General features: G+C 45.4%; 1 protein-coding gene and 1 long non-coding RNA gene across 2 annotated transcripts in view; one reads left to right on the forward strand and one right to left on the reverse strand.

Moving 5' to 3' along the window:
* LOC140422408 (uncharacterized) overlaps window positions 1-5,999 on the forward strand; it is a 176,229-nt gene extending 170,230 nt beyond the window's left edge. The window contains exon 2 of the long non-coding RNA XR_011947436.1: window positions 5,646-5,999. This is a non-coding gene — a long non-coding RNA (uncharacterized lncRNA). The remainder of the gene's footprint in view (window positions 1-5,645) is intronic.
* Window positions 6,000-9,063: 3,064 nt separating this feature from the next.
* On the reverse strand, window positions 9,064-12,670 carry LOC140422389 (uncharacterized). Its single transcript, XM_072507411.1, has 2 exons — window positions 12,514-12,670; window positions 9,064-12,105 (listed from the first exon to the last, which is right to left on the reverse strand). The coding sequence occupies exon 2, from the start codon at window positions 11,747-11,749 to the stop codon at window positions 10,904-10,906; it is 846 nt and encodes a 281-aa protein (XP_072363512.1). The 5' UTR covers window positions 11,750-12,105; window positions 12,514-12,670; the 3' UTR covers window positions 9,064-10,903.
* Between the last annotated feature and the right edge of the window lie 4,372 nt (window positions 12,671-17,042).

Genomic DNA, 17,042 nt, shown 5'->3' on the forward strand with positions numbered 1-17,042 from the left:
GCTTGGTGGGCCGAAGGGCCTGTTCCTGTGCTGTACTGTCCTTTGTTCTTTGTATGACGATAGACAATAGACAGGCAACCACTCGCATTTTATTTACATAAAATATTGATTCCTTTAAGAAGCAAAAATTAAACAGCAAAATGAAGCTATCGTGGCTACCAAGAAAAGTTAAAGATTCCATTAGATCAATGGAGGAGACTCATAAAGTGGCCCAAATAGTAGTGAGCCTGAGGATTGGGAATTTGTTTTAGAATTCAGCAAAGGACCAAGAAACTGATAAAGAGAAAATAGAATATGAGAGCAAACTGGGGAAAACACAAAAAACGACTGGAAAAGCTCCAATAGGAATGTGAAAAGGAAAAGATTAGCAAAGACCAATGTGGGTCCATTCCAGACAGACAGGAGAGTTTATAATGGGGAATAAGGAAATGACAGAGAAACTAAACAATGTGTGTCTGTCTTCACAGAGGAAGAGACAGAAATCATCCCCAAAACACGAGAGAACCAAGGGACCAGTGAGCACGACGAACTGAAAGAGATTAGTATTAGTGAAAAAGTAGCACTGGAGAAATTAATGGTATTGAAAGTTAATAAATCCCCAAAAGCTGACCTCTCCATCCCAGAGTGTTGAAAGAGGTGGCTGTAGAGATAGTGGATACATTAGTGATCATCTTTCAAAATTCTATAGATCCTGGAATGGTTCCTGCAAGTTGGAAGGTAGTAAATGTAACCCCACTATTTAAGGAGAGAGAGAAAACGGGAACCACAGACCCATTAGCCTGACATCAGGAGGAGGGAAAATGCTACAATCTATTATAAAGGATGTGATAACATACGAATTAGGAGCAGGAGCAGGCCACTCGACCCCTCGAGCCTGCTCCACAATTCAGTAAGTTCACGGCTGATCTAATTGAAACCTCAACTCCACAGAGGCTCCTTTGAAAATAAATCTTGGGAGAGCCTAATAATATTTTTTATTATAAAAATAATCTTTATTATTTTCACAAGTAGGCTTACATTAACACTGCAATGAAGTTACTGTGAAAAGCCCCTAGTCGCCACACTCCGGCACCTGTTCAGGTACACAGAGGGAGAATTCAGAATGTCCAATTCACCTAACAAGCACGTCTTTTGGGACTTGTGGGAGGAAACCGGAGCACCCGGAGGAAACCCACGCAGTTTTGGGGAGAACGTGCAGACTCCGCACAGACAGTGACCCAAACCGAGAATTGAACCCGGGTCCCTGGAGCTGTGAAGCAACAGTACTAACCACTGTGCCTCCACGCCACTGTGTCAGTTATGGGGAACAAGGAAATGGCAGAGGAGTTAAACAGATATTTTGCATGAGCCTTTATGGTGGAAGATAAATCGAATATTCCATTAATACGAAAGAATACGGAGGGAGCAATTAAATGCCATCACTGGAGAAGTTGTATTGGACAAACCGATGGGGATAAGATATGTCCCCTGGATGGCTGCATCCTCGGATCCTAAAAGAAATGTCTACAGAGATAGTGGATGCATTGATTGTAATGTTCCAAACATCCTTGGATTCTGGAGAAGTACCAGAGGATTGGAAAACTGCCAATGTGACAACCCGCCGATTCAGAATGGGAGGGAGGCAAAAACGAGACACTATACGACGATCAGCCTAACATTTATTGTTGAAAAAAATGTTGGAATCAATTATTAGGAAGTAATAGCAGCACATTGAGAAAATCATAATCTAATCAAGCAGAGTCAGCATAGCTTTGTGAAAGGGAAACTGTGTCTGACTAATTTATCAGAGTGTTTCGAGGAAGTTTCAACCAGAGTGGATAGAGGGGGACCAGTAGATGTGTTGTATTTAACCTTCCAGAAGGCCTTTGACAAGGTACCTCACAAAACATTAAGTCATGAGATAAGAACACATGGGGTTGGCGTGGATAGAGAATTGGCTAATGAGCAGGAAACAGCGATTGGGGATAAGGGGTTCTTTTTAAGGTTGGTGACCTGTAACCAGTGGGGTTCCACAGGGATCAGTGCTGGGACCGCAACTGTGTACAATTTATATTAATGACTTGGAGGAAGGAAGCGAACGTACTGTGCCCAAATTTACAGACAACACAAAATAGATGAAAAGGCAAGTTGTGAGGGGGATACAAACAGTTTGCAAAGAGATATTGAGAGGTTAAGCAAGTGGACAAAAGGTTGCCACATGGAGCATAATGTGGGAAAATGTGAAGTTCATTTTGGAAGGGAGAACAAAAGAACAGTATTATTTAAATGGCGAAAAACTACAGAAAGCTGCAGCACAAAGGGACTTGGGGGAACTTGTGCACGAAACACAGAAAGCTAGCAGACAGGTGCAGCAGGTAATCAGGAAGGCTAATGGAATGTTGGCCCTGATTCCAAGGGGGTTGGAGTATAAGAGTCGGGAAGTCTTGCTGCAGCTGTACAAGGTGCTGGTGAGACCACATCTGGAGAACTGAGAGCAGTTTTGGTCCCCTTATTTAAGGAAAGATATTATTTCATTGGAGGCTGTTTAGAGAAGGTTCACTGTGATGATCCCCGTTATGGAGGGATTGTCTTCGGGGCAAAGGTTTAACAGGTTTGGACTCTACTCATTGGAATTTAGAAGAATGAGAGGTGATCTCATTGAAACATCCAGGATTCTTAAGGGGTTTGACAGGGTAAATGCGGAGAGGATGTTTCCCTCATGGGAGAGTTGACCAGAGGGCAGAGTCTCAGAATAAAGAGATGTCAATTTAAGACTGAGATGAGGAGGAATTTCTTCTGAGAGTCTTTAGAACTGAGAGAGTTGTGGGGACAGAGTCCTTGTGTATATTTAAGGCTGAGATAGATTTTTTATCTCAATTTGTTTTTTTAAATGTAAATTTAGAGTGCCCAATTCATTTTTTTCCAATTAAGGGACAATTTAGCATGGCCAATCCGTCTACCCTGCACATCCTTGGGTTGTGTGGGCCAAACCCATGCATACACTGGGAGAATGTGCAAACACCACATGGACCGTGACCCAGAGCCGGGATCGAACCTGGAACCTTGACGCCGTGAGGCAGCAGTGCTAACCACTGTGCCACCGTGCCGCCCGGCTGAGCTAGATTCTTGCTCAGTCAGGGAACCGAGGATTATGGGGAAAGGGCCGGAAAGTGAATGTGAGGAATGTTGGTTTCAGCCATGATCCTGTTGAAATGTGGTGCAGGCTGGAAGGGCCGAATGGCCTACTCCTATTCCTTATGGTCTTAGTGTGGTCTTATTCCCACCTACCCCTGATAAACTTTCACCCCCTTGATTTTCAAGAATCTATCCATCTTTGCCTCAAAAATATTCAAAGACTCTGCTTCCACTGCCCTTTGAGGAAGAGAGTTCCAAAGTCTCCCAACCCTCTGAGAGATAAAGTTCTCCTCTGCCTTAAATGGACAAGTTATTACTTTTGAAGTGACTCCAATTTCTAGATTCTCCCACAAGAGGAAACATCCTTTCCACAGCCACCCTGTCAAGGTCCCTCAGCATCTTATACGGTTCAATCAAGTCACCAAACCTCCATCGGACACAAGCCCAGCCTGTCCAATCATTCCTCACAAGACCAGCCTCCAATTCCGGGTATGAGTCCAGTAAACCTTCTCTGAACTGCTTCCAACACATTTACATCATTCCTTAAATTAGAGTAATACTGTACACAGTGCTCCAGATATGGTCTCACCAATATAGTACATACAACATACAGTGCAGAAGGGGGCCATTCAGCCCATCGAGTCTGCACCGACCCACTTAAGCGCTATCCCCGTAACCCAATAAGCCCTTCTTAACTTTTAGATCACTAAGGTCAATTTATCGTGGCCAACCACCTGACCTGCACATCTTTGGACTGAGAGGAACCCGGAGCACCTGGAGGAAACCCACGCAGACACGGGGAGAACGTGCAGACTCCACAGACAGTGATCCAGTGGGGAATCGATTCTCGGACCCTGGAGCTGTGAAGCCACAGTGGTATCCACTTGTGCTACTGTGTACAACTGAAGCATAACCTCCCTACTCTTGTCTTCAATTCCCCTCACAATGAACAATAACATTCTAATAGCTTTCCTAATTACTTGCTGCACCTGTATACTCGCCTTTTGTGATTCATGCTCGTGGACATCCAGATCCCTCTGAGTCTCGGATATCTGCAATCTCTCACCATTTAGATAATAAACTTTTTTATTCTTCTGCCCAACATGGACAATTACACATTTTCCTACATTATTCTCCATTTGGCAGATCTTGTTTCACTCATTTAACATCTACCTTTTTAACCTCCTTATGTCCTCTTCATAATTTACTTTCCTGCTTACTTTTGTATCATTGAAACATAGGAGCAGGAATTGGCCATTCAGCCCGTCGAGCCTGCTCCACCGTTCAATACGATCATGGCTGATCATCCACTTCAATGCCTTTCCCCACACTATCCCCATATCCCTTTGTGTTATTGGGATTCAGAAATCTGTCAGTCTCTGCTTTAAACACACTCAATGACTGAGCTCCCACAGCCCTCTGGGGTAGAGAATTCCAAAGATTCACATCTTGTAGATCTCTGTAGATCAAACCATTGCCCCGTCCTATTCCCGTATCCGTCAGTTTATTTCCCTGAAAAGCCCATCTAATTTCCTTTGGGAGACTTTCCATTATCTCTGCTTCTACCCGCATCGTAGGAAGTGGCTTCCAGGTATTTCCCACTTTCTTCAAATGCAAACGAGTCTCAGTGAGCACAGAAAGAGGCCATCCCGCCCATTGTTCCCATGCTAGCTCTTTGAATTAACTAATTAGTCCCATCGCCCGGCAAGTTTCTTTTCCTCCAGAATCTGTCCAGTTCCCTTGTGAAAGTTACAGTGGAATTTCCTTCCTGCACCATTGTGAGGCAGTGAATCCCAAAGACTCGTTCTTTTTTAAATCTAATAATTTCACGATACACTGTGTTTGGATTTTCACAGGGGATTTGAAATGGAGAGAAAGACATGGTTGTTGCACAAAATCAAGACTCAGTCTTTATGAATGATCTTAGTGAGTGGGCAGAGTGTGAAATGTCCAGGTTTGCGGTGCCAAGATGCACACGTCCCAGGGGCTGTGCCAGGGGGGGGCACCCTGCCCTATACCTGACCATTCGGGGGCCTCCATGGCCCGGGAACCCCTCCGGTACCGTGATGCCTGGCCCATGTCTGTGTGGGGCCAATACTCATCGGCGTCCATGTGACCGGCTATGGAGTCGCTTAAATCAAGCTTTGCCTTTAGATAGGGGGTCCTTCCCGTTAACGGGATGGAGATTGGCCTTAATCCGGCCAGTGGGAATAGGCCGGTTAGATCAGAAACCGTTTGCCTCTTGGTGCCCAATTTCGGACTCTCCTGCGATCTAACTGGCGCACTTGGATTCGCGCCTTGCGCATCGTGGCCATTCGATCGTGCCCCGATTCTCATTTGCTGTAAAAATGTCAAAGGTTAATTGCTGTGTATAAAGAAAGTGCAATAAGGACAAATGTACTGACAAGAGAGACCTTCAAGCTCTGATTAGCCTCAACATTTGAAACTGTATGAATAAGGGATTGTAGAGAATCAGATAAAGGGATAGTATGAAACAGTTCTATTGTATTCCTGTCTGAGATAATGAGAAGGTGTCAGTAATTGGGGATCCAATTAAATTAATCTAGTGACCAAATTGACCAATTATCATGTTACAACAGACCCAACTCTGACGTGAGGTAATGGTCACTTTGGGGATAAAAGTAGAGGTTCTGAAGATCTTCCTTGCTGGCCAAGTACTGAAGACTCCCGAGGTCGAGTTCCAAAGAAATTACTGTCAAATGAGGAGCCAGACTCCAGAGGCTGAATTCTACAAGAATTACTGTCAAAGGAGCCAGAGAGGGTTACGCTTCTACAGACTGATCACCCACATGAAGTTGGAAAAGTCAATGTGTTAAAGTTATTCAGTAAACTTTTTTCATTTAATAAACTTATTTTTAAATTTACTATCCAGAGAATTTTGATTTTGTCTTAATTGGTTAAAGTCTTGTCTGAACCAAAGTGAATTTATTAAATCGCAAGTTGGGTGTGGCTCAAATCAATTAAGTTCCAGATAACAAGATCAGATAACATAAACCTTCAATTAAAAAACTTACATGTCTATAGCGCCTTTCACAACCACAGAACGTCCCAAAGTGCTTTACAGCCAATGAAGTTCTTTTGAAGTGTAGTCACTGTTGTAATGTAGGAAGCGCAGCGGCCAATTTCCACACAGCAAGATCCCACACACCAAATGATAATGAGCAGATGATCTGGTTTTAGTGATGTTGATTGAGGGATAAATATTGACCGGGACACCGGGGATAACTCCCCTGCTCTTCTTCAAAGTGGGGGGGCGGGGGAGGGTGGGGTGTGGGGGGGGGGGGGTGTGGGGTGGGGGTGGGTGGGGGGGCGGGGCGGGGGCAGGGGGAGACAGGGCCTCAGTTTAATATCTTATTTGAAAGAAAGCTGTTCTGACAGTGCAGCATTCACTCAGTGCTGGGACCAGGAATGTTGGAACTGGTTTTTGCCCACAGGTCCCTAACTGGGTCTTAACCTTCTGACCCAGAGGTGATAGTGCTGCCCCCTGAGCCATGGCGGATTCTAGTTAGAAAGGAAAAGTTACGCTTTAAAACCCTCCACCCTTTGCCTCCGATGCCTAAATCTAATAATTAAAAACCCAGTATAAATAACATGGATTTCACTGACAAATGTTGAAGTATTGATTTTGAGCCACAAGTTTTAACTTCCCACTTGCTCCTCTGCACCTTTCTGTCTCTGTTGCTCATATCAATGACAGCCGGGCGACAGAGCTGAGGGATGAATTTAGCTGAGAATAACGGGGCCTGTGTCCCAGTTGGGAAACTGCCATGGGCGTCGCAGTAATAGAGAGACAGGAAGGTGCTGGAGGACTGACTGGAAAATGGGCCACCAACCAATTGTTACATCGGTCACTATTCCGATCCCAGACCAGACCCCAACAGTGGCTAGGATACTGGACCAAAACCCCAATATTTCAGTCTATTTGTGTGACTGTGCGGAAGGAATGATTCACTCCAGGAATGATCGCATGAAGAAATAGGGCGTGGTTATTTTTAAAATAAAACTTTATTGTGGCTACAATATTAAACTTTTTAACTTCACACCCAAAACAACAGCTTACAATTACCCATTTAAACATTACTACTCAATCTCCCATTAAACAACAGGAAAAGAAAGATACAGATCTCAATCTATCTCACTGTGGGAGAATTGTGGGCCCAAAATTGAACTTCTCTCTCCAAACCTTTCTCCAAAAACTGCTCTCTATAATTTTGCAGTGAATCACACTCTAACCCCACGCTTTTAACCCTTAAATTGCCCAATACATTTATAATCAAATTTTCCAAAAATCTTCCAATCGTCACACCTCCCCCTTCAAAAAAAATGAACCAGCGATGTACGCAGATGGCTTTATTTTTCTAAAAACTTTTAAAATTTTAAACATTTCTTATGATTACATGCAACTTGTACTCTATAATAACATTTTACATTTTTCAACAGGCAAACATACACACGAGTGTAGTCCATTTTAGTCTCACATGTCATAGTCGCGAGCATAAATTTATCCACTCCTAGATTTCCAAAGACCGGGGCGGCCTCCAAGATTACACAAGAAAAGCTTCAACAATTCACTGATATGTAGTTGCCTGGCTCTGACAGCAGAATTCTTCTCTTGATGGTCAGACAGGTTGCTATCGATGCTGCAGCATTCATCATCTGTTCTTCACATTTATCAACTGCTTTGTATTCTGTGTCTGTTGAGGATAGCCAAAAATAATTGGTAACAGATGCAGGTGAGATGTTTCCCCCGTTTGGAGAGTCTAGAACCAGGGGACAGAATTTCAAAATAAGGGGGAAGCCATTTAGGACCAGTCTCAGAGGAGACATTTCTTTACTCAGAGGGTTGTGAATCTTTGGAATTCTCTACCCCAGAGGGCTGTGGAAGCTCAGTCATTGAGTGTGTTTAAAGCAGAGACACAGATTTCTAAATCCCAATAACATGAAATGAAACAAAAATCGCTTATTGTCACAAGTAGGCTTCAAATGAAGTTACTGTGAAAAGCCCCTAATCGCCACATTCTGGCGCCTGTTCGGGGAGGCTGGTACGGGAATGGAACCCTCGCTGCTGGCCTTGTTCTGCTTTACAAGCCAGCTGTTTTAGCCCACTGTGCTAAACCAGCCCCTACACAAAGGGATATGGGGATAGTGTGGGGGGAAAGGCATTGAAGTGGATGATCAGCCATGATCGTATTGAATGGTGGAGCAGGTCGACGGGCTGAATAGCCAAGTCCTGCTCCTATGTTCCAATTGTAACAAAGATAGGAAGGAAAGTAAATTGTGAATGGGACATAAGGAGACTAAAGTGATATAGGTAGGTTAAGTGAGTGGGAAAAAATCTACCAAATGGAGCATAATGAGGGAAAAATGTGAAATTGTCCATCTTGGTAGAAAGAATAAAAAAAGCTTATAATCTAAACGGTGAGAGATTGCAGAGCTCTGAGATTCAGAGGGATCTGGGTGTCCAAGAGCATGAATCACAAAAGGCGAGTATACAGGTACAGCAAGTAATTAGGAAAGCTAATAGAATGTTATTGTTTATTGTGAGGGGAATTGAATACAAAAGTAGGAAGGTTATGCTTCAGTTACAAAGGACATTGGTGAGACCACATCTGGAGCACTGTGTACAGTATTGCTCTCATTTAAGGAATGATGTCAATGTGTTGGAAACAGTTCAGAGAAGGTTTACTGGACTCATACCTGGAATTGGAGGCTGGTCTTATGAGGAATGATTGGACAGGCTGGGCTTGTGTCCGATGGAGTTTAGGTGACTTGATTGAACCGTAAAAGATCCTGAGGGGCCTTGACAGGGTGGATGTGGAAAGGATGTTTCCTCTTGTGGGAGAATCTAGAAATTGGAGTCACTTTAAAAGTAATAACTTGCCCATTTAAGGCAGAGGAGAACTTTTTTCTCTCTGAGGGTCGGGAGTCTTTGGAACTCTCTTCCTCAAAGGGCAGTGGAAGCAGAGTCTGTGAATATTTTGAAGGCAGAGCTGGATAGATTCTTGGTAAGCAAGAGGGTGAAAGGTTATCGGGAGGGTAGTGGGAATGTGGATTGGAAGTTACAATCAGAGCAGCTGTGAACTTATTGAATGGTGGAGCAGGCTCAAGGGTCCGAGTGGCCTACTCCTGCTCCTAAATCGTCTGTTATCACATCCTTTATAATAGATTGTAGCATTTTCCCTCCTACTGATGTCAGGCTAATGCGTCTGTGGTTCCCTGTTTTCTCTCTCCCTCCTTAAATAGTGGGGTTACATTTACCACCTTCCAACCTGCAGGAACCATTCCAGAATCTATAGAATCTTTGAAAGATGATCACCAATGTATCCACTATCTCTACAGCCACATCTTTTAGCACTCTGGGATGTAGAGCATCAACTTTGTGGGATTTATTAACTTTCAACCCACATTAATTTCTCCAATACTACTTTGTTCCTAATACTAATCTCTTTCAGTCCCTCTTGAACACCAGTTCCTTGGTTCCCTTGAGTTTGTGAACAATTTTCTGTATGTTCCTCCATGAAGATAGACACACATTTAGTTTCTCTGCCATTTTCTTATTCTCCATTATAAACTCTCCTGTCTCTGCCTGGAATGGACCCATGTTGGTCTTTGCTAATCTTTTCCTTTTCACATTCCTATAGGAGCTTTTCCAGTGGGGTTTTATGTTTCTCCCCAGTTTGCTCTCATATTCTATTTTTTCTTTGTCAGTTTCTTGGTCCTCCTTTGCTGAATTCCAAACAAGTTCCCAATCCTCAGGCTTACTACTGTTTTGGCCACTTCAAGAGCCGCTTCCTTTGATCTAATGGGATCTTTAACTTTGATTTGTGTTCCTTAAAGGAATCTTGTTGTATTCTGTAAAATGAAAGTCACCAAAGGACCATGGGCTGCTCTCCCCTTTGAGAGAGAGAGAGCTTACTGGTGATTACTTACTTGAGGGTCACCACACTTCAGTTGAGGGGCAATGTTGAAAAGGCAAGGCCTTCATGAATAACCTCTGTAGGGGAATTGAACCCATGCTGTTGGCGTCGCTCCGCATCATGAAACAGCCAACTGAGCTAACTGACCAGCTGGTAAATATGTAATATTTCCTTTAATATTAGCTAATCCCTGTTTCCCAATCCACCTCAAACAACGTGCCCCTCCAAGGGGGCTGTTTAGCACAGGGCTAAATCGCTGGCTTTGAAAGCAGGCCAAGGCAGGCCAGCAGCACAGTTCAATTCCCCTACCAGCCTCCCCGAACAGGCACCGGAATGTGGCGACTAGGGGCTTTTCACAGTAACTTCATTTGAAGCCTACTTGTGACAATAAGCGATTTTCATTTCATTTATTTCATACCCTTATAGTTTTCTTCTGTGAGGAACACTCAAATAAATTAAACAGAAAAAAACATATAACCACCACAGCCCATCTCCATGGCAAGGTGGCAAGCTTTGGGGGTTCCAAACAGAAATGGGAACTAAATACCTTCAAACTTACAAACACTCTTTCAGTCTGTGATCCTCGTGAAATTTAGAACCAGGCAATTGCAACAAGTCTCAAAGAGCATCAGCCCACTGGAGGCAACCTCGTGAGACCGGCAGTCCAGCAGAAAGAAATCGTCTGACCATCCCCATTGGCCAACTGTCAGAATGAACAAAATGCAGTCCTGGATGTAATTGAAGGAGAAACAATAACAGAATCCAACCACTGTAATCAATTGTGAACTTGGCGAATCAGCAGCTGCGATGAATCACAGATTTCCTTCCCAGGCTGTGGGCACGAGTGGCCTTTATCCGGTGTGAAGTCGTTGTTGTGTCCGCAGGCTGGATAAGTGAATAAATCCTTTCCCACACTGAGAGCAGGTGAACGGCCTCTCCTCAGTGTGAACTTGCTGATGTGACCGTAGGCTGGTTGAAACATAGAATGCCTTCCCACACTGAGGGCATTTGCATGGCCTCTCCCCAGTGTGTATTCGGTCATGTGACTGCAGGGTGTCTGACCGAGTGAATCTCTTCCCACACTGAGAGCAGGTGTATGGCTTCTCCCCTGTGTGAACTCGCTGGTGTTTCTTCAACATGGATAGCTCAGTAAATCCCTTCCCACAAGCAGAGCAGGTGAATAGCCTCTCTCCAGTGTGAACTCGCTGGTGTTTCACTAGTACGGATGAAACACGGAATCCCTTCCCACACTGAGAGCAGGTGAACGGCCTCTCCCCAGTGTGAACTCGCTGATGTTTCTTCAGGCTGGATAACTCAGTGAATCCCTTCCCACACAGAGAGCATGTGAATGGCTTCTCGCCAGTGTGAACCCGTTGGTGGCTCTTCAGCTGGGATAACTGAGTGAATCTCTTCCCACACTGAGAGCAGGTGAACAGTCGCTCCCCAGTGTGAATTAGCTGATGATTCCGCAGGTTGGATGAATCACTGAATCTCTTCCCACATTGGGAGCAGCTGAATGGCTTCTCGCCGGTGTGAATTCGCTGGTGTGCCCGCAGGTTGGATAACACAGCAAATCCCTTCCCACACACAGAGCAGGTAAAGGGCCTCTCCCCAGTGTGAATGCGTCGATGAGCTTCCAGCACAGATGGGGATCTGAATCCCTTCCCACAGTTCCCACATTTCCACGGTTTCTCCATGTTTTGGGTCTCCTCGTGTCTCTCCAGGTCAGACAATCAGTTGACGCCTCCTGCACAGAACACGTGTATGGTCTCTCCCCACTGTGAATGGTGTGATTTTTTTTTCAGGCTGTGTAACTGGTTAAAGCGCTTTCCACAGTCAGTGCTCTGGAACACTCTCACTCGGGTGTGTGTGTCTCGGTGCTTTTCCAGTCACACTGATGGTTAAAATATTTTGAAGCCGACAGAACAGACAAACATTTCTCCTTCTAGATTCAAAGGCTGATGATATTCAGGTCCCAAGGAATAGAGTGACTCCGTCACATCGAGAGGTTACGTTTGAGATTTTTGTCTGTAATTCCTCCTCTTCTAATATCCTATAAAAGGAGTTTACAAAATGAGTTTACAAAAGTGTAGGATAGAAATTCATAACCGACAACTCTCGTTTCTATGGAACATTTTTTCCTCTCTCATTCCCCAATACCTAGTCGCCAAAAACTACCCCATACGTCGTCTTCAGGGAGCGGATTCGGAGGGGCGGAGTGACAGAGCTGTGAGCATTGGGAAAGAGACCATCCTTTTAGCCAGACAAATAAATGTGTCAAGCTGAGGGAGCAAAGGATGTCAATGCCTTTGAGAGAGAGAGAGAGACCTGGACCAACCTTTGCAGAGTCTGCACCCTCCCTGGATTCACTTCCTTTCCCTTCAGTTGCTGCAAGTGACCAATTGAAGGTCAGAATGAGAAAAGAAATGGAAAGGGGGAGAAAAGAAAGTGTTTTACTCACAGATGTTGGAGACGGGAGGAGGTGTGAAGCTCAAGCTCATTCAGAGTGAGGAGCAGCAGCTTTGCTGGGCAGGAATGAGCAGGTTAACAAGCTCAATTTCCAAAGTCTGCAGGCAGACAATGAGGGAACTCTGATTGACTGGCGGAGAAGAAGCCTTCCGCTCCTCCCAGTTTGCCATTGGTCAATATCTCTGCATGAGGGGTCAAGGGGCGGGGCCTCCCCGCACATGCGCACCAACCCGCCCCTTGAACATGCGCAGTCCCGGACCTGGGCGGAGATCACCGAGCGGCTTCTCGCTCTGGCGGGAGCCGTCAGCCGGTTGCCTGGAAACCTTGTCTGGAGGAAACAAGGGGGAGGGGAAATAATGGGGGCGGGACAGCGCACTGGAACCCGCAGACGTCACCGTGGAGCAGAGTGATTTGTTATTGGTTGATTCAGGCAGGGCTCCATTGTGACGCCACAATTCAGAGATTGGACAATGAGTTTCGGACTAAAACTTCCTCCTCATCTGGGAGCTCAGTGTTTCCTCCTTTCCATTTCCTTTCTCATTCTGGGGGGACATTGGTGACTTGCAGCAACTGTAGGAAAGGAAGCGAATCCAGGGAGGGTGCAGACTCTGAAAAGGTTAGCGCAGGTCTCTCTCTGAAAGACAGTAACATCCTTTGCTCCCTCAGCTTGACACATTTATTTGTCTGGCTAAAAGAATGGTCTCTTTCATAATGTTCACATTAAAGGGGTTAAGCCATTTATTATTATTTCTTGTCTTCTGTGAATAAGTTCTCTATTTTATTACAGCACAGAAGGAGTCCATTCAGTCACTTGAGTCCATGCCGACTCTCTGCAGAACAATTCAGGCTGTCACATTTCCTCTCGATATCACCATACCTCTGCAAGTTTATTTCCTTCACGTGCCCTTCTACGTTCAGTTTCAAATAATCTTATCGTCTCAACTTGCACCACTAGGTAGTGAGTTCCAAGTCATCAGCACTCACTGCCGAAATAAACTTCTTCCCCACTGCCCCATATGCCTAATCATGGGTGGATATTAGATACAGCAGAGTGAGAATGGAGGGAGAGTGTGTGGGGTGGAAATTTACAGCTTTAGGGGAATGAGGGAGGAAAAATATTCCATTGAAACTAGAATTGTCTTCTGAATTTCTATTTTATTTGACAGTGATGATATTTATAATCTCCTTTTACAGTATATTAGAAAGTGAGGATTTACAGACAGAAATCTGAAAGTAAATGGTGCACCTGGGTCTGACAAAGTCACTCGATTCCTTGGGACCTGAACATCATCGGACTTTGAATCTAGACGTAGAAATGTTTGTCTGTCTCAAGAGATTTTAAAGCACCAAGACACACAGACACCTGGGTAATTGCGTTCCAAGGAACTGACTGGAAAAAGCGTCAACCAATTACTTTGTTTTATAAATTTAGAATACCCAATGATTTTGTCCAATTAAGGGGCAATTTAGTGCGACCAATTGACCTAACCTGCACATCTTTGGGTTGTGGGGATGAGACCCACGCAGACATGGAGGCAATGTGCAACTCCACACAGACAAGGGGCCGGCATCGAACCCGGGTCCTCCGCACCCTAGGCAGCAGTGCTAATCACTGCACCACCGTCCGCCCTGCAGTTAACCAATTACACAGCCTGATAAAACATCGCACCATTCAGAGTGGAGAGAAATCCTGCACGTTTTTGCTGTGGACGAGGCTTCAACTGATTATGAAACCTGGAGAGTCTCAAGGACGCCTTCACCTGAAAATGTGGGCACTGTGGGAAAGGATTCAGATCCCCATCTGTGCTGGAAACTCATCAATGTCGTCACACTGGGGAGAGGCCACTCACCTGCTCTGTGTGTGGGAAGGGATTCACTCAGACATCCCACCTGCTGCCACATCAAAGAGCTCACACTGGGGAGAAGCCATTCACCTGCTCTGAATGTGGGAAAGGATTCAGTAATTTATCCACCTTGCAGACACAGCAGTAAATTCACACTCGGGAGAGGCCTTTCAAATGCTCTGTATGTGGACAGGGTTTCACTGAGTCATTCAGCCCGATGATCGACCAGTGCGTTCACACTGGGGAGAAAGTGTTCACCAGGATGTGGTGTTCACCTGCTCTACTTGCTGAAAAGGGTTCCGTGATTCATATAGCCTTCCGACTCATCAGCGAGTTTATACCAGGGAGAGGCCATTCATCTGCTCCATTTGTGGGATCGGATTCACTCAATTATCCAGCCTGCTGACACTCCAATGCGTTCACACCGGGGAGAGACCGTTCATCTGTCTGACTGCGGGAAGGGATTCACTCGGTTGTGGGAAGCGACCTTTTGTGGATCAATTCAAAGGAGATGTACTCTCCCAGACTCAAAGCGCATCAGCCCACTGGAAGCAAGGTCGTGAGACCGGCCAGTCCAGCAGAAAGAAACCCTCTAACTGTCCAACCTCACCAAGTGTCAGAATGAACATGGTTCAGCCCTGGATGTGATTAACAGCAGCAATAACAGCAGAAGCCAATCCCTGTCATCACTTCTGAACACTCTGCTGTCTCAACAGGATGCATAGCAGAGTGAATCATTTTCCACAAATAGATCAGATGAACAACCTCTCTCTGCTGGCATGTCTTCCGGGTAGATGAATCACAGAATCCATTCCCACAATCAGAGCAAGTGAATGGCCTCTGCCCGATGTGGATTCATTGGTGCATCTGCAGTTTGGATAACTGAATAAATCCTTTCTCACACTCAGAGCAGCTGAACGGTCTCTCCTCAGTGTGAGTGCGCTGGTGGGACATCAGTTCTTGAGAACTTTTGAAGCCACTCCCACAGGCAGAGCATTTAAAGGGACTCTCATTGGTGTGAGTGACTTGGTGTATTCGCAGGTTAGAAGAACGAGTGAATCGCTTCCCACACACAGTGCAGGTGAAAGGCCTCTCCCCGGTATGAACCCGCTGGCGAGTCAGAAAATTGAATGACTCACTGAATCCCTTCCCACACTTCGGGCAGGTGAACGGTCTCTTTTCTGTGTGAACTCTCTCATGTGTCAGAAGGGTGGATGAATGTTTGAATCCCTTCCCACAGTCAGAGCACATGAACAGTTTGTCCCCAGTGTGAGCTCATTTGTGTCTCAGCATGTGGGATGACTGAGTGAATCCCTTCCCACACACAGAGCAGTTGTGGGAAACCAGCGGCCTGGGGGCCACATGCAGCCCATCTGGGTTCTGAGCGCGGCCCACAATAAACATTTTGCTGACTGTTGCCCACAGGCAGGGTTGCCATATTCCACCAATTCCCATCCACATAGTTTTTTTCTACCGGTATTACTGAAGTGATCCACTGGACAGCTTGTTTATGATGCAGAGCGAGGCCACCAGCACGTGTTCAAATCCCGTACTGGCTGAGGTTATTCATGAAGGCTTTGCCTTCTCAACCTTGGCCCTCACCTGAGGTATGGCGATCCTCCAGTTAAATCACCATATCTCAGCTCTCCCTGTCAAAGGGGAAGGCAGCCTGTGGTCAACTGGCACTATGGCGACTTGACTTGACACATGTAAAGCGAGGGGAAGTGAAGTGAGGAGCATTCTGATTGCACAACATTGACTGTGAGCCGTGCACTCCCTCTGCATCCAAAGTGTAAATATTTTATTTTTAACATTTGCAGTTGATAGTTCAATTAAAATATAAATGAATTGAACTAAGCATTTTCTATAACTCGTTATGAAATATTTGGTGTGTATTAAATGTATTTAATCTGATAGATAGGTCACAGTTAGTGGATTTCAATCTTGCCGACACAGAGATGAATGAGGGTCACTCATGCGGCCCACTCACTAGCCGAGTCTGTCTTCACTGATCTGAGGAGATATCCTTACTGTTCAGTAAACCTTACATGGAAAAGGCACAGATACAACTGTACATGGAGGAAGATAATGGTACCTGATGGCAGTGCTGGAGCAGTTTGTGATCGGCGTCCAATGCCACAACTACCTCTGTTTCCTTTCTTTCCGCCGGTGCCATAACAACGTTCAAAATCCTCCTAATGTTCGAAAACAGCTGCCTCCCTTTCACGAACCCCGTCTGATCCTCCCCTATTACCTTCGGAAGGCACTCCTCCAGCCTACCCGCCAGTACCTTCGCCAACACTTTTGCGTCCACATTCAGAAGTGATATGGGCCGATACGACCCACATTCCGTCGGATCCTTATCTTTTTTTGGAACAGGGAAATCGATGCCTGCCCCAAGGTTTGTGGCAACACCCCCTTCCCTTTTGCCTCCTCAAACATCCCCACCATCAGGGGTGCCAACCTATCCTTAAATTTTTTATAATATTCCACCGGAAACCCATCCGGCCCTGCCACCTTCCCCGACTGCATCCTCCCAATCGCATCCTTTATCTCCTGCTCCATTATTGCTCCTTCTAATGTAGCCCTGTCCCCCTCCCCTAGCCTCGGGTGCTCCGGTCTCCTCCGAGTGGCTCTGACTTGTACAACCTCTCATAAAACTCCTCAAAAACCTTGT

Source organism: Scyliorhinus torazame, chromosome 5, assembly GCF_047496885.1.
Source record: "Scyliorhinus torazame isolate Kashiwa2021f chromosome 5, sScyTor2.1, whole genome shotgun sequence".
NCBI lineage: Eukaryota > Metazoa > Chordata > Chondrichthyes > Carcharhiniformes > Scyliorhinidae > Scyliorhinus > Scyliorhinus torazame.

What these genes read in the sequence shown, in the direction of transcription:
- LOC140422389 (XM_072507411.1), bottom strand. Translation starts at nt 11,749, where the DNA reads ATGGAGAAACCGTGGAAATGTGGGAACTGTGGGAAGGGATTCAGATCC.